Genomic DNA, 16,701 nt, shown 5'->3' with positions numbered 1-16,701 from the left:
GCATAAACAGTATTACCCTAACAACACCAGGCTTCGAGAGAGAGGAGAGGCCCCAGGGCAGAGACTCTGGGAGAAAAACTTGAGTGATATAAGTGGAGTTTTAATTTTTATTCTGTGAATGTAGTGAATAATACATGCGAATTAGAAACGTGCAAGTAAAATGCTGGTCCTCCAGAAGACTTTCCATTTGGAAGCCTGTTGGGTGTTGAGCAGGTCTCCCAGGAGTTAGAAGACCATTCCAGAACAACTGACTCCAGCCTGTCCCTGCACTGCTACAATGTTTAGGATTGGCAGGAGACAGCTCTGGAAGCAGAGTGTCACCAGAGTTTTAACGGTAAGGTGCTGTTGTCTGTACCTTTGCACATGTGTTTTGGATTATCATCTGTCACACCTGGGTGGAAAAAACCACTTAAAAATGTTCATAGTCATACACTGATGAATTTGTGAGAAGCACGTTTTTTAACTAATGTTCACATGATGCATAGGCTACATGTTGATTTTTTAAATAAAAAAAAGATTTGCATTCGTAGGCTTTTCTGCATATTGCCACTTAAACTATGCACATAGAAATTCATGCTGCATCCTTTGGGAAGATGCTTTCCTGGGGTAAAAAACATTCATGGTGGTTTGGACACTTGTATTCTTTCAAACCGGTAAATTTTAGTTAGTGATTAGAAGTAGTTAAGACAGATTCTAGGCCGCAAGGTTTAGGCTTTGAAATCACTCCCCTGTTCTATATGCCTGCAAGTGAGGACACAGAGGGTGAGATGCAAGGCTGTGCCTTTGGAAGTCACATTGAAGAATGAGCTTCCCTAGCATAGGGCTCAGCTCAGCAGCTTTTTATTATGCAAATGCATAGAGAGGGATTTGGAAACCTCTTCCACTGACAATTAATGTAAGAAGAAAATGGAGGTTTCTCTAGGACTCAGTTTTCAACCATTTACCCATGCTTCCTACTGGGCTTGATCACTGTATCTTTTTGTGTATCCCCAGAAGCTCACACGATCTCCCCTAGCCTGTTGTTTTTACCACAAAAGAGCAGGCATGCTACCTCTGAATTTTCTAAGTACGCCACCACCTGCCACCCCTGACTTGCCCAAGCCCCAAGATTCTGAGGCATCCTTCCCAAGGTGAACGTCTTCCAGCCAAGCCCCTGAACTTGCTTGCTGGAGTTAGAAGACCATTCTGGAAGAGCTGACTCCAGCCAGTCCATGTGCTGCTTATTCTTTAAGACCAAGTGCTAGTGTTGCCTCCTCTGAGAAGCGTCCCCTGACACTTTGAGGAGGAGGCGAGAGTTTCCTTCCTGTACCCTGTCAGCACTTTCCTTCGATGTCTTATGGAGTCCTTGTTACATCTCTGTAGTGAAAAGACATTTGCCCACATGTCTCTTTCTCTTGCTGGATTGTGAGTTCTCTTCATTTTAAAATAATCTTCCTTTAACACAGAGCTTGGTCCATAGTATATACTTTGTCCTTAATAGATGCCTGTGGAATAAGTTGAATGAATTAAACATTTCACATGTCTGAACATTTTTCCTGTACTTAAGTACCAAGTCTGAAACACCACAATTGATGATAAAATCTCAGGCATAATTGATGAATTAGATTCTTCCTTGACATGAACTATGCTTTGAGAGTAAGTCAAGTGTTTTGGAGGTTTCAATCATATATTTAGGATGCTGGTTTGGTTCACTCCACTGAAGTCTGATATTAACAGAATTATCTTAATAGTATTGCAGTATATTATGTAAATAATTACACAGTTTCTACTTAGTGCACTGTGTTAAAGAAAAAAATTATTCGATGACACTTGTTAAAGCATGGTAAGTAAGACTTTATTCAGGACCATCGAGTTAGGTCTAAGGACCTATATGAGGAGTGAGGGGAGAGATTGGGCTCCCCTGTGAATATGGCATGGCCAAGTGAGAATTTGTAGCCAAGAAGTAGGGCAGGGGTCAGTGGTTAGAAAAGTGCTAAGAGGAAACATCAATGGGGAGGGGGATTCTGGCGAAACTGAAGACCTACCAGGATTCTTGCTGAAGAAAGGCCAGGGGGATGAGACAGCACGTGGGGGATGGTGGAGGATGAGGAACCCAATCAGCTATCGAAGGTGATCAGATATTGAGTACCCTCTACCGGGGATTCTCGTTAACTGACTTAGCAGAGTTCTTTGCTAAAACTAGATTTTACAAGGACGTGTACAGATGGGCCTAGGAGAAGATTCAGAAACCTGACTGAAGTTTGGCCAAGCAAAGAAACTTTGTCAACTGATAAGATAACTTATTATATTATAACTTCATGATCTAAAATGACCAATGGGAAACATTCCAGAGCTACCTAACTATAAGTATGTATGTACTTAACTGCAAGTCCGTATATATTTCACTAAGTTCCAGACTAAGGTCTGGAACTATTATTGCAATGACGCTATGTTATAATTAGGTTACTGTAATGTAATAATTGACTTTATCCATAAATATCATGCCAATAACAACCAAATGTACCATAAACAAAATCAAGCCATGTATCTTTTCTCTTGTATAATAAACACACATTATTTTAAATTAGAAACCTTGAAATTATTGTGTATATATTCATTCACTCATTGGCCAAAATTATGGTCCAGATCTGATGTCTGTCTTTTTTCTGCTTTTCTCAGAGATAAAGAATGCTTAGTACAAAGTTACAGGTGTATGACGGACAGGAATTCCAGACTTGTGAATTCTGTTTTTCCTTACTTCCCTAAAATGAAACTGAAGTCTGTAATTTTGTTGGTTGACTTTGTTGACTTCCAGAAAAAAGAATAACTTGAAAGATAGATGATAGTCCTCTAGACTGTTAAATTTACCTAATTGCAAAGCTGGTTTCAAAATGGAGAAAAGTCTTCTCCCCACTGCAGTGGAATGTGTATTGTTCCTGTTTTGTGCCGTATGTATTTGTGTTAGGGAGTGCTGTTGCTCATGAACTTTCAGATTGCTGCAAGTTTTCTCTAAACAGTGACTCTCTTGTGGGTAGAAGCTGTGGGGGAAGAGAGCACACCTCCCTCCCCTGCTGAGCAGCTCTGCAGGAGGGCAGCCATTGTTTCCAGTGGGGTGCTTAGTAGAAGCCAAGACAGAAAGAACCTTTGCTCTCAGATTATCTTTTGAAATCTGAAAAGATGTCCGTTTTCTCATTCTCTGGCAAATTAACCAAACCGTTTTCAGCATCCTGTTAATCAGGCCCAGGCCTGTTTGGCCAAGTCAACAGATTTCACATAGAGCAGATTAAAACCATTTCCTTAGAGCACTGGCAGGTGAATGGATCTAGGGTTTAGCTGGGAAGAGAGAGGTACTGTCTGTTTTTAAATTTTTATTTTTATTTTTTTTTTCATTTTTGGAGACAGAGTCTCACTCTGTCACCCTGGCTGGACTGCAGTGGCGGCATCATGGGTCACTGCAGCCTAGAACCCCTGGGCTCAACCAATCCTTCCACCTCAGCCTCCTCAGTAGCTAGGACTATAGGCAGGCATCGCCACATCTGGCTAATTTTTTAATTGTAATTTTTGTAGAGATGGAGTCTCGCTATGTTGTGCATACTCAGACTCCTGGCCTCAAACTCCTAGCCTCAATCTATCCTCCCGCCTCAGCCTCCCAAAGTGCTGGGATAACAGACGTGAGCCATTGTGCCAGTCCTGGTGCTGCTTGTTAAGGTCCAGTGAGCACTCTCTAACCTGAACTAGTTAAGGCCCAAAGATGCCCCATCATTATCGTGCCATAGCTAGACCCTGGGGGAATGTAACTGTATGGCAAAACCTATCCATTCCACGAATATCTCTTGAATGCCTGCTTTGTACTAAGTGCTGTGCTCTGTGATGTGGCAGGGAAAATCCCAGCTAGACCCCATGGAATTTAGAGCTGAACTTGTTCTTTCTATCATTCAATGTTTGCCCAAGTCTAGTAAGGAGAAAAGAAGAAGTTAGAGTTAGAAGATCCCAAAATTTATGTCCTTGGACTTTCTCTATTAATTTTCTACCTTAAGTGAGAACTTGGTCCTACTAATCCATCATGATCAATTTATAAAATGACTTCCTTGAGAACAGTGATGTCAGGCTGGGCTGTACATTAGAATCACCAGGGGAGCTTTGGAGAAATACCAGTGCCTGGGCCCTGTACCTGACCAGATAAATCAATTTCTCAGGGGTGGGAGGCCCAGGCATCAGTATTTTACCACGGTCCAGTGATTCAAATGAGTGGCCAGCTTTAAGCACAGTGGTTTGTTGTATGAATAAGGGAAGTTTGGGAATTCCACTCCTGTGCCATATATAATGTGAATGGTGACATATTATATATATTTTTTAGCATATGGGTGAGAGCCATTTGAGTTATATGGTCCCTGCTGCCAGAGGGACCTCTTGAAATTCTACATGAGAGGCATTCCTGATTTTGGAGTGAAATCACTGTGGGGTTAGGGAAAGAGGATACATGGCCATGTGAAGGTCCACCAAATCTCACTTCAGGTCCAGAAATTTGGTGCGCAGAAAACAGACTCTAAGTTAGAATCTGGGTGATGGAATGTCAGGGAGAGGTGAGGCTGTGCAGACCGGGATATGCCTACAGCAGATTTGGGGTTGGTCTGAGTGAAAAATTCACACATCATTAATGCTGAAGAGAGAGTTCTTTATTTGCCTGGAAGGAATGATAGGTAAGGGAGTGAGTAAATGGGGAGAGTTAGAGGCCTTGGAAACTCCAGCAAAAATAGACAGGGTGCCAAAGTTTATCCCTGAACAGAAGAAAATGGATGGTACCACACGCTTAAGTGCTATCTCAGCAATAGAGGGAGAGTGTGGCTCTTGTTAAATAAAGGAGGGCTTCACTAAAGCACCTGCTGTGAGTGGGATTAGCCAGTGTGGTGTCTCTTTCCTTTCCCGAAACCACTTTACTGAAGTGCTCTTAATTCGGGAAGGAGGGTGCCGAGCTTCTTCTGCGGCTGTGGCGCTTCACCGGGAAAAATGAAATGAAAGGGGAGTCAGAAAAGGTGAGACTTGAAAAGTACAGTTAGGAGTGGAGAGTCTCTAAATTGTGGTTCTCCCAGCCAATTAAAGAGCAGGTTAGGCTGGGCTGGGAAGCATCACAGAGCAGCCTCTTCTCTCTGAGAGAGGCTGGGAAAGGAGACAGGGCCCTGTGGGTTGAAACAGAAAAGCTGGAAGACAAAGAGGGAGGCTTCTCTCTGTGGGAAGACAGGGAAATAGGGTTGATTGTAGAGGGCTCTAAGGGTAAATGAGTTACAGAACTGCTTCCCTCAGTTTCTCTAATTCAACAAAATAAAATGGGAGGCAGGTAAAGCAAGGTCAGCTGTATTTGCTGTTAAATTGAGGGGTAGCTACTATCCTACCCAGGGTAGAATTCTGTGTAGTCATTTACGTTCCAGGCACAACAGCATGGATCCTATTGGCTTAATTTTGATTCTGCAATCGTGGACTTACATTGGTCTAGAATAATTTGCTCCAGCCCTTAATTACTTGAGAGTGATTTGTTAAATAATTTTAAAATTATTTAGAGATATTAATTGAGGATCTTCAGTGTGCCAGGGCCTGTTATTGACACTGCTGCTATCGAAAAAATCAAAATGGAAAGCATCCCTTCCCTGTAAAGCCGGTGCTCTTGTAGGAATGATGAGATTCTCTTGTTGTTTACTTTGTTTTACTGCTCAGGAGATAAGAAGGATCAGGTTATGTATGTGGCAGATAGGAGAAGTAAACCATTTGGGTGTCTTTTAAAAAAGAAAAGAAATACATATTTTACCAATAACCAGGTATTTCAGCCATGCATGCACTTTGAATAATTTTCTTTTTCTGCTCATGAATTTGTCCTGATTCATCCACAGTTGGGGAAGGTGAAATAAAGTGAAGTTGACTGGCCTAAGATGATCAAATTCATGTCCTTGGTTTCGTTAGCACTGTGTTCTCATCAAGTGATCAATTATCTGTGGACTTGAGATTGACATTGACAGCCAAAGGGAAACCAGTCATGGATGTATTTCTTTTAGTTATTTAAGATAAGGAACTTTAACGATATAGTGGTTCTGTCTTATCCACGGGGAATATATTCCAAAACCTTCAGTGAATGCTGGAAACCATCGGTAGGATTGAACCCTATATATACTATGTTTTTTTTCATATATATGTGTATATATATGTGCATTTATATATGTAAATTTTTAAATATATACATATGTACATATATACACCTATGACGAACTTTAACTTATAAATTAGACACAGTAAAAGATTAACAACAATAATAAAATAGAAGAATTATAACTATATACTGTAGTAAAAATTGTGTGAATGTGGTCTTTCTCTCTCAATATATCTTCTAGTACTGTATCTACCCTTTGTGAGTTGATGTGAGGTGATATGAAGCCTGCATAATGAGATGAAGTGAGGTGAATGCTGTAGGCATTGTGATATAGTGTTTGGCTGCTACTGACCATCTGATGGTATAGCAGGAGGACCATGTGCTTTGGGTGATCCTGGATCATTGAGCTATGATGATGTCAATGACTGGATGCCGGGAGAAGATGATGTTGATGATTAATGGTTAGGTAATGTCTACAGTGTGGAGATGCTGGATGAAGGGATGATTCATATCCCAGGTGGTATGGATTTGGACGACATGAGATTTTACCACGTTACTCCAAAGGGCACACAATTTAAAACTTATGAATTGTTTATTTCTGAAATTATCCATTTAATATTTTTGGAACAAGGTTGACCACAGGTAATGGAAACCATAGAAAGGGAAACCTTGGATGGGGATTGGAGAATGGCTATATTTCATAGAGTACATTATTTACAATTATCTCAGAAGGGGATTTTAACCCATATGATACTGTATTATATTTGGTATGTTACTCTATGTATACACATATATAAAGAACAAAATACTTAAATCAAACAAATAGAAATATATTCATTTCAGTGTGTGCAACTGGACTTCCTTAAGTCAGATCTCTTTCTCTTTCTCAGATTCAGACGTGCAACGAAACTAATCATGTCACCTAGAAAAACTTTTTTCTTTTAACAACAAAATAATTCTTTGACTGCAGGACCCATTCCTTTCCCTACCCACTTCTCCGTGCAAAGGTATTGTATGAGGACCTGGTATATACAGTATGATGTAGATAACAGTGATGCTGTCAGATGGAAGCAGCAGTGAGTTAGGGAGAATCTGGAGCCTCACCTACTGACCACCCAAGTGAGGAGCTAACCTCCAAGGCACTTTCAGGAGTAGAAGATGGGGTGAGGGTATTATCATTTTCAGAGAGACACAGAAGCGCAGTGAGAACTGAATACATGCATCCCAGCTGGAAGCACCTAGGTACCAGTCCACACTGGCACCAAAATATCACTGATATAACTCAGGAAATGGGTGTAGTTAACTGGTCTCCATCCACAGCTCCTCTTATAACCCTTGTATGGGGTCTCCTGCTAGAGCATACTAGATAACTGTTAAGTGCATATTTTTAAAAAAGTGCTTATGGAATATCAGTTTGAAGTTATGCAAAATTTTTAGTTGCCCTTGAGCACCCTATGTCTTGGTCTGGTCCTGTAGACAGCAAGGGCTTAATTTCCAGCCCTGCCACTTTCTTAGTTGTGTGCTTTTGGGAAAGCGGTTAATGGTCCACAGTCTTGATTTCCTGGTGTGGAGATAATAATGTCTGCTTCATGGGGATTTTGTGACAATTAAACCAAAACATAGTGAGCAAATGATGACTCACAGAACCAAGCTGGCAATGCAACCAGGGCAAACAGTGCAAAATGTACACTTCAGGAGGGTCTGGGAAAAGATCTTGCTTAGGCACAAGGGAACTCTCAGACCCAATAGCCCCGTCCTCCATCCACTTCTGCTGGCTGCCAGTGGGGTCAGTGGAGTAGATCTGTGTCAGGAACAAACCTGCCAACAAGTCAGAGCTTCATAAGGGTGGAGGAAGCTTAAACATTTGTACACTTAAAAGCAATCATTATGAAAATGTTTTGTTTCACTTAAATTTTCATGTCCAGGGTGAAATCCTTGGTCATGCCATTTTAATTCAAGTGCTGTTTGATTTAGTGTGATCACCAAGCTGCATGCAATTTAACACTCACAAACATTTTTCAAGTTGGGACTTTTATCTCCTTTTACTTTTATCTTCATTTCTATAAATGAGGATAGCTGAGGATTATAAGCCTGGAGACAAAATGAAAGACTGACGATATATGTAGTTTATACACAGCTTGTGTATATAAACATGCAGACTTGGGCTTTGGTTCTACAGAGTTAAAGGCAAAGGTTAGTATGTTTTAAACATCGGATGGATGGATTAGTTTTGAGACCGTCATAGAGCTTTTTGGAGTATTTGTTAGGATCTGTATTTTAAAATGTTGAGTCTGTAGATTGTATAAACGTTTGAAGTCATGAGAAGTAGCCCACATATTGGAGGAGGAATGAACCTTGGCTGTCACCTAGTCCAACACTTTCATTTCGTAGTTGAGGAAATTGTGGCCTGGAGAGGTTAAATGAAAGATGTGAGGTCTTGCAGTTAGTGTCAGAGCTGGGACTAGAACCTAGCACCTCATTCTGACAGCAGTGCTCCTTCGTCTATGGGGGATTGGCCACCTGAGAAGCAGAGCTCCTTTCTTGTGAGATAGTACATTAGCCACTCTCCCATTGCAAGGCAGTAGTAACAGCTCATCACAAATTGCCGCAATGTTTTAATAATGCTCTAGATTTCCTTGGGTATTGAATAGGTTTCTGGCCATGCTCCCAACCCCTATCCATTGGTGCTTGTTCATGCAATGCAAAAAAATTTTAATAGGACTCCAGAAAAGTCTTGACATAGTTTACCTCCTGCCTTCTTAATCCCTCTCTGCCTTCACTTTCCAAGTGTCCTAGGTGTTTCAAAGGCCAGCAGAACAAGCCAACCCCAGGAGAACTAGTCACCTGACTGCTTGTTGCTGCGGTTCCCTAGCAGCCAGAAAGCTGCAGGGTTAGGTTTGTGGATTGACAGTGCACTATTCTAATTACTAAATATTTGTTTGACATTATTGACTTTTTTATGGCAGTTAAAAAACAATCTCAGTATTATCAGGATACCTTAGTGTGATGCAATGAAAGTTGAGATTGATAAACATTGTGGCCTTTCATCTATATGACATTAGGATTGACTTCATATTACTTGTCTTTAGGCAAGAGAACAATCAGTTTAAATAAGAACATATATTCAAGTCTTAACATGCTTTTAAATATATTAAATAGCTTCTGAAAACATTTACTTAAAAATATGTCAATAATTAGCTTTGTATAAATAAAGCTGCTTTGGAAGTTTCTTTCTCCTGTGATATTTAAACAAAATAGAATAATTAGTGTTCTATTTTAGGGAGTGATTTCTCTTTTTTTCCATTAGAATATTTTTTCTTCTGGAATTGGAAACAATTGAGTTATGGAGTAATGTGTTGCCATGGGAGAATCTTATTTAAATCTCTGTGTTCTTTGGAAGCCCTCAGTTCCTTGCCATGGAAGAATCTTTTTAAAATCTCTGTGCTCTTTGGAAGCCCTCTGTTCCTTTACATCTTGAATCTTCTGGCTCTCTACTTCTTTTATTTTTATTTTTGGCTACCAAGCATTTACCACCTCTTTGTGTTGTTGCTGAATTCCTGGCTCCCCGGTTGACCTCTGAGTTCTCAAGCTGCTAAAGATATTTAGCACAAACTTAGAGTGATCACTTAGAGAAAAGTCTTTTATTTCTCCCTGCCAGGAAGGTAGAAAACAGTTCAAAACAACAGGACATCTTCCTGGCTTTAGTGACATTTGAAAAAAGTTTTAAATTTACTTTTATTTGATGTTTATATTTTATGTCAGGACCTACGTTAGTTCCTTTTTAAAGAAATGGTGAGAAAACAGGTAGATTATCTGTTTTTTAAACCTGAATCTTGCCTCCTCTTGCCACCTCCCTGGCAAAGTTGTCTCTCAGATAGGTAGTCCTTCAAGTTCAGAGAAATGTATGTCAATTTTATAGGTCTAGCAATAACCTTTCAATTGCTCTGAAATCTCCAACTTTTTCATCTTTGCTTTTCCATAATTCTTTTGTACCTTAAAAAATTCTTCCTTGACTCTAAATTTTCCTCTCTATTACTACCACACCCTGTTCCTTTATAGTCAAGTTTCTGGGAAGAGTAGTTTATATTCAGCATTTTAATATTTCTCTTTTTTCAATCATGCTTTTCTCAAGTCTATATTTATTTCCGTCCAACCAATGAAATTATTCTAACAAAATTACTCTGTTATTTATTTTTGCATTACAAACCATACCAAAATTTAAGGGCCTAAAGTAGAAACAGTCATCTGTTATCTCTCTTAATTCTGTGAGTGACTGGGCTCTGCTGGGTGGTTCTTCTGCAGGTGCCATTGGCTGGCTTGCGGTCATCTGTAGGGGAAACTTAGATTGGAACATCTAAGACAGCTTACTTAGATGGCTGAAAGTTGGTGCTGGAGTCAGCTAGAAGGTCAGAAGGTGCCATTGACCAGAACGTTTTATTCTTCTCCGTGTGGTTTCCCTATGTGACTGAGTTCTGAGGCAACATTCTAAGTGCAAAGGCAGAAGGTGAAGATCTCTTAAGAACTAGCCTAGGAAATCCCATCTCATTTACCCTCAGTTTTTTTGGTGAAAACTGGCCAGAGGGCTAGCCAAATTCAAGGGGAGGGGGAATACATCTATTTCTTGACAGATTAGTGGCACAGTCGCACAGCAAAAGAACTATAAGAAGCCGCAACCATCCTGTAAACACAATGCCTAAAGATATCCTAATTAACCCAACCAATCCTATATAGCATTGTTGCTATTGGTCACTCTCCATGATTTATTGATGCTATGGTTTCTTGGTTTCCTTCCTATCTCTTTGCACATTCATCCTTATTTTATTTTATTTTATTTTATTTTATTTTTTGTTTTTTTGAGGCAGAGTCTTGCTCTGTCACCCAGGCTGGGGTGCAATGGCACGATCTTGGCTCACTGCAGCCTCTGCTTCCTGGGTTCAAGTGATTCTCCTCCCTTATCTTCCAGAGGAGTTGGGATTACAGGCATGTGCCACCTTGCCTGGCTAATTTTTGTATTTTAATAGAGACAGGGTTTCGCCATGTTGGCCAGGCTGGTCTTGAACTCCTGAGCTCAGGTGATCTGCCCACCTTGGCCTCCCAAAGTGCTGGGATTATAGGCATGAGCCACTGCCCCCCAGCCTCATCCTTAGCTTTCTTGATTTGCACTTCTTTTTCTCCTTGCTCCTGGGATACTGATGGTCCCCAATTTTCTTCACTTTTTTGTGTTTTCATTTCCATACGTTTGTTAGAAAATCATGTCTGTACTCATGGTTTAAACTTTGATTTATTCATTCACTTGACAAATATTTATTGAATGCACATACCATCTGCTGGTTGAAAGAGCTGTTGATGTACTTTTGCAGGTTCTGTACTGCACAACTGCAACAGGTACCACATTGTTTTCACACTGATTGACATTGTAGCTTTTATATTGACCGTCTTCTCTATGTCTATGTCTATATGTGCCTGTGTCTATATCTATATATATGTCTGTATCATATCAGTGGTTCTCAACAGGGGAGGTTATTTTGTCCCACAGGCGCCATTTGGCAATGTCTGGAGACATTTTTTATTTTCACGAGTCGGTGGTGGGGGCTACTGGGACCTAGAAGTTGGAGACCAAAGGCACTGCTAAAACGTTACATCGCACAGGACTGCCCCTCACAGCAACAATGGTCTGTCTCATAAAGTCATTGTGCTGAATTGAGAACCTGCATGTTATCTGTATCTGCAATGCCATTTCCCCTTGAACATTTCCAGTGGCCTGTCTGCCTCGTCCACCTGTGTATTGACTCACCTCAAAATCTTACACATCCAAAAGCTGAACTTATGATTGTGTTGCTTCAATCTTTTCCTCTTGATGAACCCAGTGTCTGGGAATGCCACCATTACCCACCTGACTGCCTGCAGGCGTGCATTGCATCAGCCCACTTTCCACACTACTGTTAGAATGATGGATTTTTCAATGCTGCACAGGCAGCTAAACACCTGTCTCTTCTGTTTTGAAAATCATCAGTGATTCTCCATGGATTTCACATAACAGTTAAACTTTGTAATGTGGTTCAGAAAATATTTGTGATCTGACTTTTTTTCATTTCCTGTTATGTTTTCCTAGTCCTTTTTAGTTCACCCATCCTGGCTGCCTTGTGGTTTTCAGAATGTGCTTTCGTGTGCCTCTCGGCCTTTGTGTGTACAGAAAGGCAACTGTCCTAGAAGTATGACCAACCCTCCTTCAATGCTAGGCTTGAGCCACCTCCTCCTGAAAGCTTTCCTGTCATCCCCACCCCCACCCCTTATCAACTCCAGGCTAGAGTGGGAGATCCTTCTTTTTGTTCCTTCTCTGAAGACCCATAAATGCCCCTGCATTTGGAGACTGATAAATCTGATGCCCCTATGGCAACCGCCATGCCATCTGTCATATTTAAATTTTCAGCTCACATACTGCCAGCCAGGCCATGAGTTTTTTTGAAGTTACCAGGTAGTGTTGGCCTCTTCAGTGCTGGCACATATTAGGGGTTTAACAAATGTTTGTTGATTAAAAGAAGGGATCCAGAGGGGTCACTTTTCCTCTTCCCAGTGGGAGCTACTGGTTGGCATTAAAGGTAATGTATTATTCCAAGAAGGAATTGGAAGCCGAGTGTCTACCATTGTCAAAATAATTGAATAAATTATGGTACATTCATACTGAATATTTTTGCAGCTATTACAGAGGATGGAATAGTCTGTATTAAACTAGAAAGAAGTCGGTGATGTATTGTTAAGGGAGAAATGCATGAAAACATTTTATAGTATGATGTAAATATAGGTGTGGGCATATGTTTGAATATGACTGTATGAGCATAGAGCACAAGGAAAGACATCCTTCAAACTACCAACATCGGTTACATTAAGCATGCCTTATTCTCATAATTAACAATTAATAGTTAAAGAGCAAGCAATGGCATTCAGAAGTTAATCTGAAGACCAAATATATAGCTGTAGGTAAACAATAAAGATAGGAGATACTGTAGAAAAATATTACTTAAAGGCTTAGGAAAATGTTTATAAAATGGAGATCTCTTTTTTTTGGTATTCTGTTGAATGCTTATATATGCATAGAAATAAGTGTGTAAAGATTTAGAACAAAATCTTAACAGTAATAATTTCTGGATGGCAGATGATTTTTCTCTCTTTTGGCTTCTCTGTATTATGCAATTTCAAAACAATGAGCATGCTTTATTTTCATAAGAGAAATAAATTATTTCTAAAAATAGAAGATGGTACATAAAAATTGGTACCATTAAGCTGTCTGTTATCTGGATACCTAAGACTTGAAAAACAACAATTGTATGAAATTATTACAAAATGAATCCACTTGAGAACAACAGTTTCCATGTAACATTTTTATTCTTTTCTTTTAGCAAAGACTGAAGGAAGAGAAGGAAGCCAAGCGGGCTCTTTTGGATGGGAGGCATAACTACTTATTTGCAATTGTGGCTTCCTGTTTGGACCTGAACAAAACCGAAGTGGAGGATGCCGTTCTTGAAGGGGCTCAGGTGGGATGCATTTGACTTCTCACTGACTTGATTATAGAGGGCACAGATGGTCTGTTGACATGGTCCTGTGGCAGGATCCCATGCTATGCCCAGAGGGAGGTGCCTGTCTTAACGTGGACAGGGCTCCATTCTGACTCTGTACTGGTGCTTGCAGAATGAGCTTAAGGCTCTCCAGCTCTCCATGTTGAATAGGGGCACTTATAATTGTCATTGGAGTTCCGTGATTCTGACAGCATTGTCTGCATCTTTCTACGTCCAGTGAAGCTGAGCTCTCGTGCCATTTTGGAAGCTAAAGTCACGGAACAGAATCTCCTCTCAAGTTGCCAATTTATCTTTTGTGCATTTCTTTTGTTCTAGGCACTGGATTTGTGCCATGATTTTCTGGCCTTTACTTTGGTTTGGCAGCTGAACCTGCTTTCTTTTGTTCCTATCCTTGGTTCCCATCTTCTGCTACAATTTTTCTTTAAAACCAGGCGTATGATTTGCTTTGTGTTTGACCTTGGTTGGGGAAGGCCAAAATATGGGAAGATATAATTTCCTGGGCAGTGAGAAAAGCATATAAACAGCCGTATGATGATTCCTGAAGATTTTTTAAAGAAACTAATTAGACATTAGAAAAAAAAAAGAAATAAGGCAAGCCCTTTTTGTTGACAGGGTGCCACACTGTTGGGAATTCTTTTCAGTGGTAGGCTTGTAAATGTTAACAACTGGCTTTGGGCAAGGATGGAGGAAGTAGGCAGGGAGGTACTGGTTTGAGCATCTGCTAATTTCTGTGGTGTAAATACTCCCACAATGGCTGGTTCCAAACTACTATCATCATGTTACGAAATGCTGAGGTGGAAAGAGTTGTGATCCGTTGGATATCCTGGGCCAGTATGAGCCATCTGTGGCACACCACTGGCTTCATTCCTTCCTGCTGGGCTGCTCTGGTGGGGTTAGTAGGAGTTGGGGAACAATTAAGAATGGATAACACGCTGTAATGGCTAACACGGTGAAACCCCGTCTCTACTAAAAAAATACAAAAAACTAGCCGGGCGAGGTGGCAGGCGCCTGTAGTCCCAGCTACTCAGGAGGCTGAGGCAGGAGAATGGCGCAAACCCGGGAGGCGGAGCTTGCAGTGAGCTGAGATCCGGCCACTGCACTCCAGCCTGGGCAACAGAGCAAGACTCCATCTCAAAAAAAAAAAAAAAAAAAAATGGATAACACGAAAATGGGTAAACTACAGGATGGATCAAGCAGGAGCTGAGGAAATGTGCTTCTCCGCTTTCTCCTCATAGCTGACACTTATTGAATGTTTACCATGTGTCGGTCCCTGATCTCAATCCCTTTCATCTATGACTTCATTTCCATCTTCATAATACCAGAAGGTAGATAATGTTATTCCCAGAATATGGAGGCATAAAAGCAGAGAGGGCCACTTGGGGAGATTGTTCCAGAGGTGAAATGCTTGACTCCACCCTGCTTCCCAATTCAGACATCTGGATTTGGGAATATGCAAGGGGAAGAAGCAGGCAAAAGTTCAGCTCTGTAAGGATCCCAGGATAAACTGCTATGTCAAGCTCACAACCCAGGAATCTCAGAACCTGGAGGTTTAAAGAAAGCACCTGGCTCAGGCTCTCAAGCACAGATGAGAGGGATAGGAGCTTCAATACTGGCCATGATGGAAGCATGCCCTTCACCACATTCTTGGCCTGGAATTGAATCTTGGGGAGTCCTTCCTCCTCTTCCCTGTGGCATCTTCAATCATGGTGGAAATTGAAGGGGACTTATTTTTCACACTTAATTGTTCAGGCTAGATTTTATCCTTTAGAAAACATTATTTTAAGATGTAGTAAATACACATAACATAAAATTCACCATCTTAACCATTTTAAGTGTACAGTTCATTAGTGTTAAGTACATTCACATTACTGTGCAACAGATCTTCGGAATGCCTTTTATCACAAAAACAAACTCTGTACCCACTAAACTACCACTCCACATTCCTCCTTCTCTCCAGCCCCTGGCAATCCCCTCATTCTACTTTTTGTCTCTAGGAATTGGACTATTCCATAGATACCTCATGCAAGTGAAGGCATGCAGTATTGGTCTTTTTGTGATTATCTTATTTCACTTAGTGTAAGATTTGCAAGGTTCATCCATGTTGTAATGTGTGCCAGGATTTCCCTCCTTGTTAAGGCTGGATGATATTCCCTTGTATATGTATACCATATTTTGTTTATCCCTTTATCTGTCACTTTCACCTTTTGTGGAAGCTATTGTGAATAATGCTACTATGAACATGGGTATATGAATATCTCTTTGAGACCCCCGCTTTCAATTCTTTGGGATATATACCCAGAAGTGGAGTTCCTGGTCATGTGGCAATTCTATTTTTAGTTTTTCTAAGGCGCCTTCATACTGTTTTCCACAATGGCTGCACCGTTTACATTCCTACCAATAGTGCTCAAGCGTTCCAGTTTCTCCATGTCCTCACCAGCACTTGCTATTTTCTGTTTTTTGGTGGTAGCAATCCTAATGCCTAATGGGTGTGTAGATTTTATCTTTTTATTTTCATATGAGTTCCAAACTGTGCTACTGACTATTTAAAAGAAGTGTTTTTATTGGTAGCAGACCCTTTGTTAGGCTTGTAGACTTAAGTGAGCCTCAGGGATGGGACTGTTAGTCCCAGTTTAGTGCTAGGTTGCTACTGGAAGGTGTGTTCATAGTCAGATATGTTCTCATGGCAGTTTTGGTGATTATTGCAATTTAATATTCATTATCTCTAGGGCGTTAGACTAAGTTTTGAAAGATTTGTTCTTGCTTATCTGCAGTTGATTGAAGCACTCTTCTCTATTTAAACCTCCCTTCCACAGCTCAACACTTTAGGAAATTTGCAAATACGGATGGACAATGCTTTTCAAATGTGCATAAGTAGCAAATAGTTCTAAGATTCATGAAATTACTTTTTTGAACAGAGTCTTTACTATGGTGAGACATTTATTCTTTTAACATAAATGCTCCCTTTTTTATAGGATACATTAGATGCTGTCCTGTTTGAATATGAAAGATAAC

The 16,701-nt window shown here is 40.5% G+C and overlaps 1 protein-coding gene across 1 annotated transcript in view; it reads left to right on the top strand.

The window, feature by feature from the left end:
• The first annotated feature begins 241 nt into the window (after positions 1-241).
• The window catches only part of DNAH5 (dynein axonemal heavy chain 5), a 253,279-nt gene continuing 236,819 nt past the window's right edge, over positions 242-16,701 (top strand). The window contains exons 1-2 of the mRNA XM_030927396.1: positions 242-334; positions 13,513-13,647. Coding sequence (XP_030783256.1) covers positions 278-334; positions 13,513-13,647 — 192 coding nt within the window. The 5' untranslated portion in view covers positions 242-277. The remainder of the gene's footprint in view (positions 335-13,512; positions 13,648-16,701) is intronic.

This window comes from Rhinopithecus roxellana, chromosome 3 (assembly GCF_007565055.1).
Source record: "Rhinopithecus roxellana isolate Shanxi Qingling chromosome 3, ASM756505v1, whole genome shotgun sequence".
In the NCBI taxonomy this organism is placed as follows: Eukaryota; Metazoa; Chordata; class Mammalia; order Primates; family Cercopithecidae; genus Rhinopithecus; species Rhinopithecus roxellana.
The sequence above is the reverse complement of the archived record's forward strand: the minus strand, read 5'-3'. Positions and strand labels throughout refer to the sequence as shown.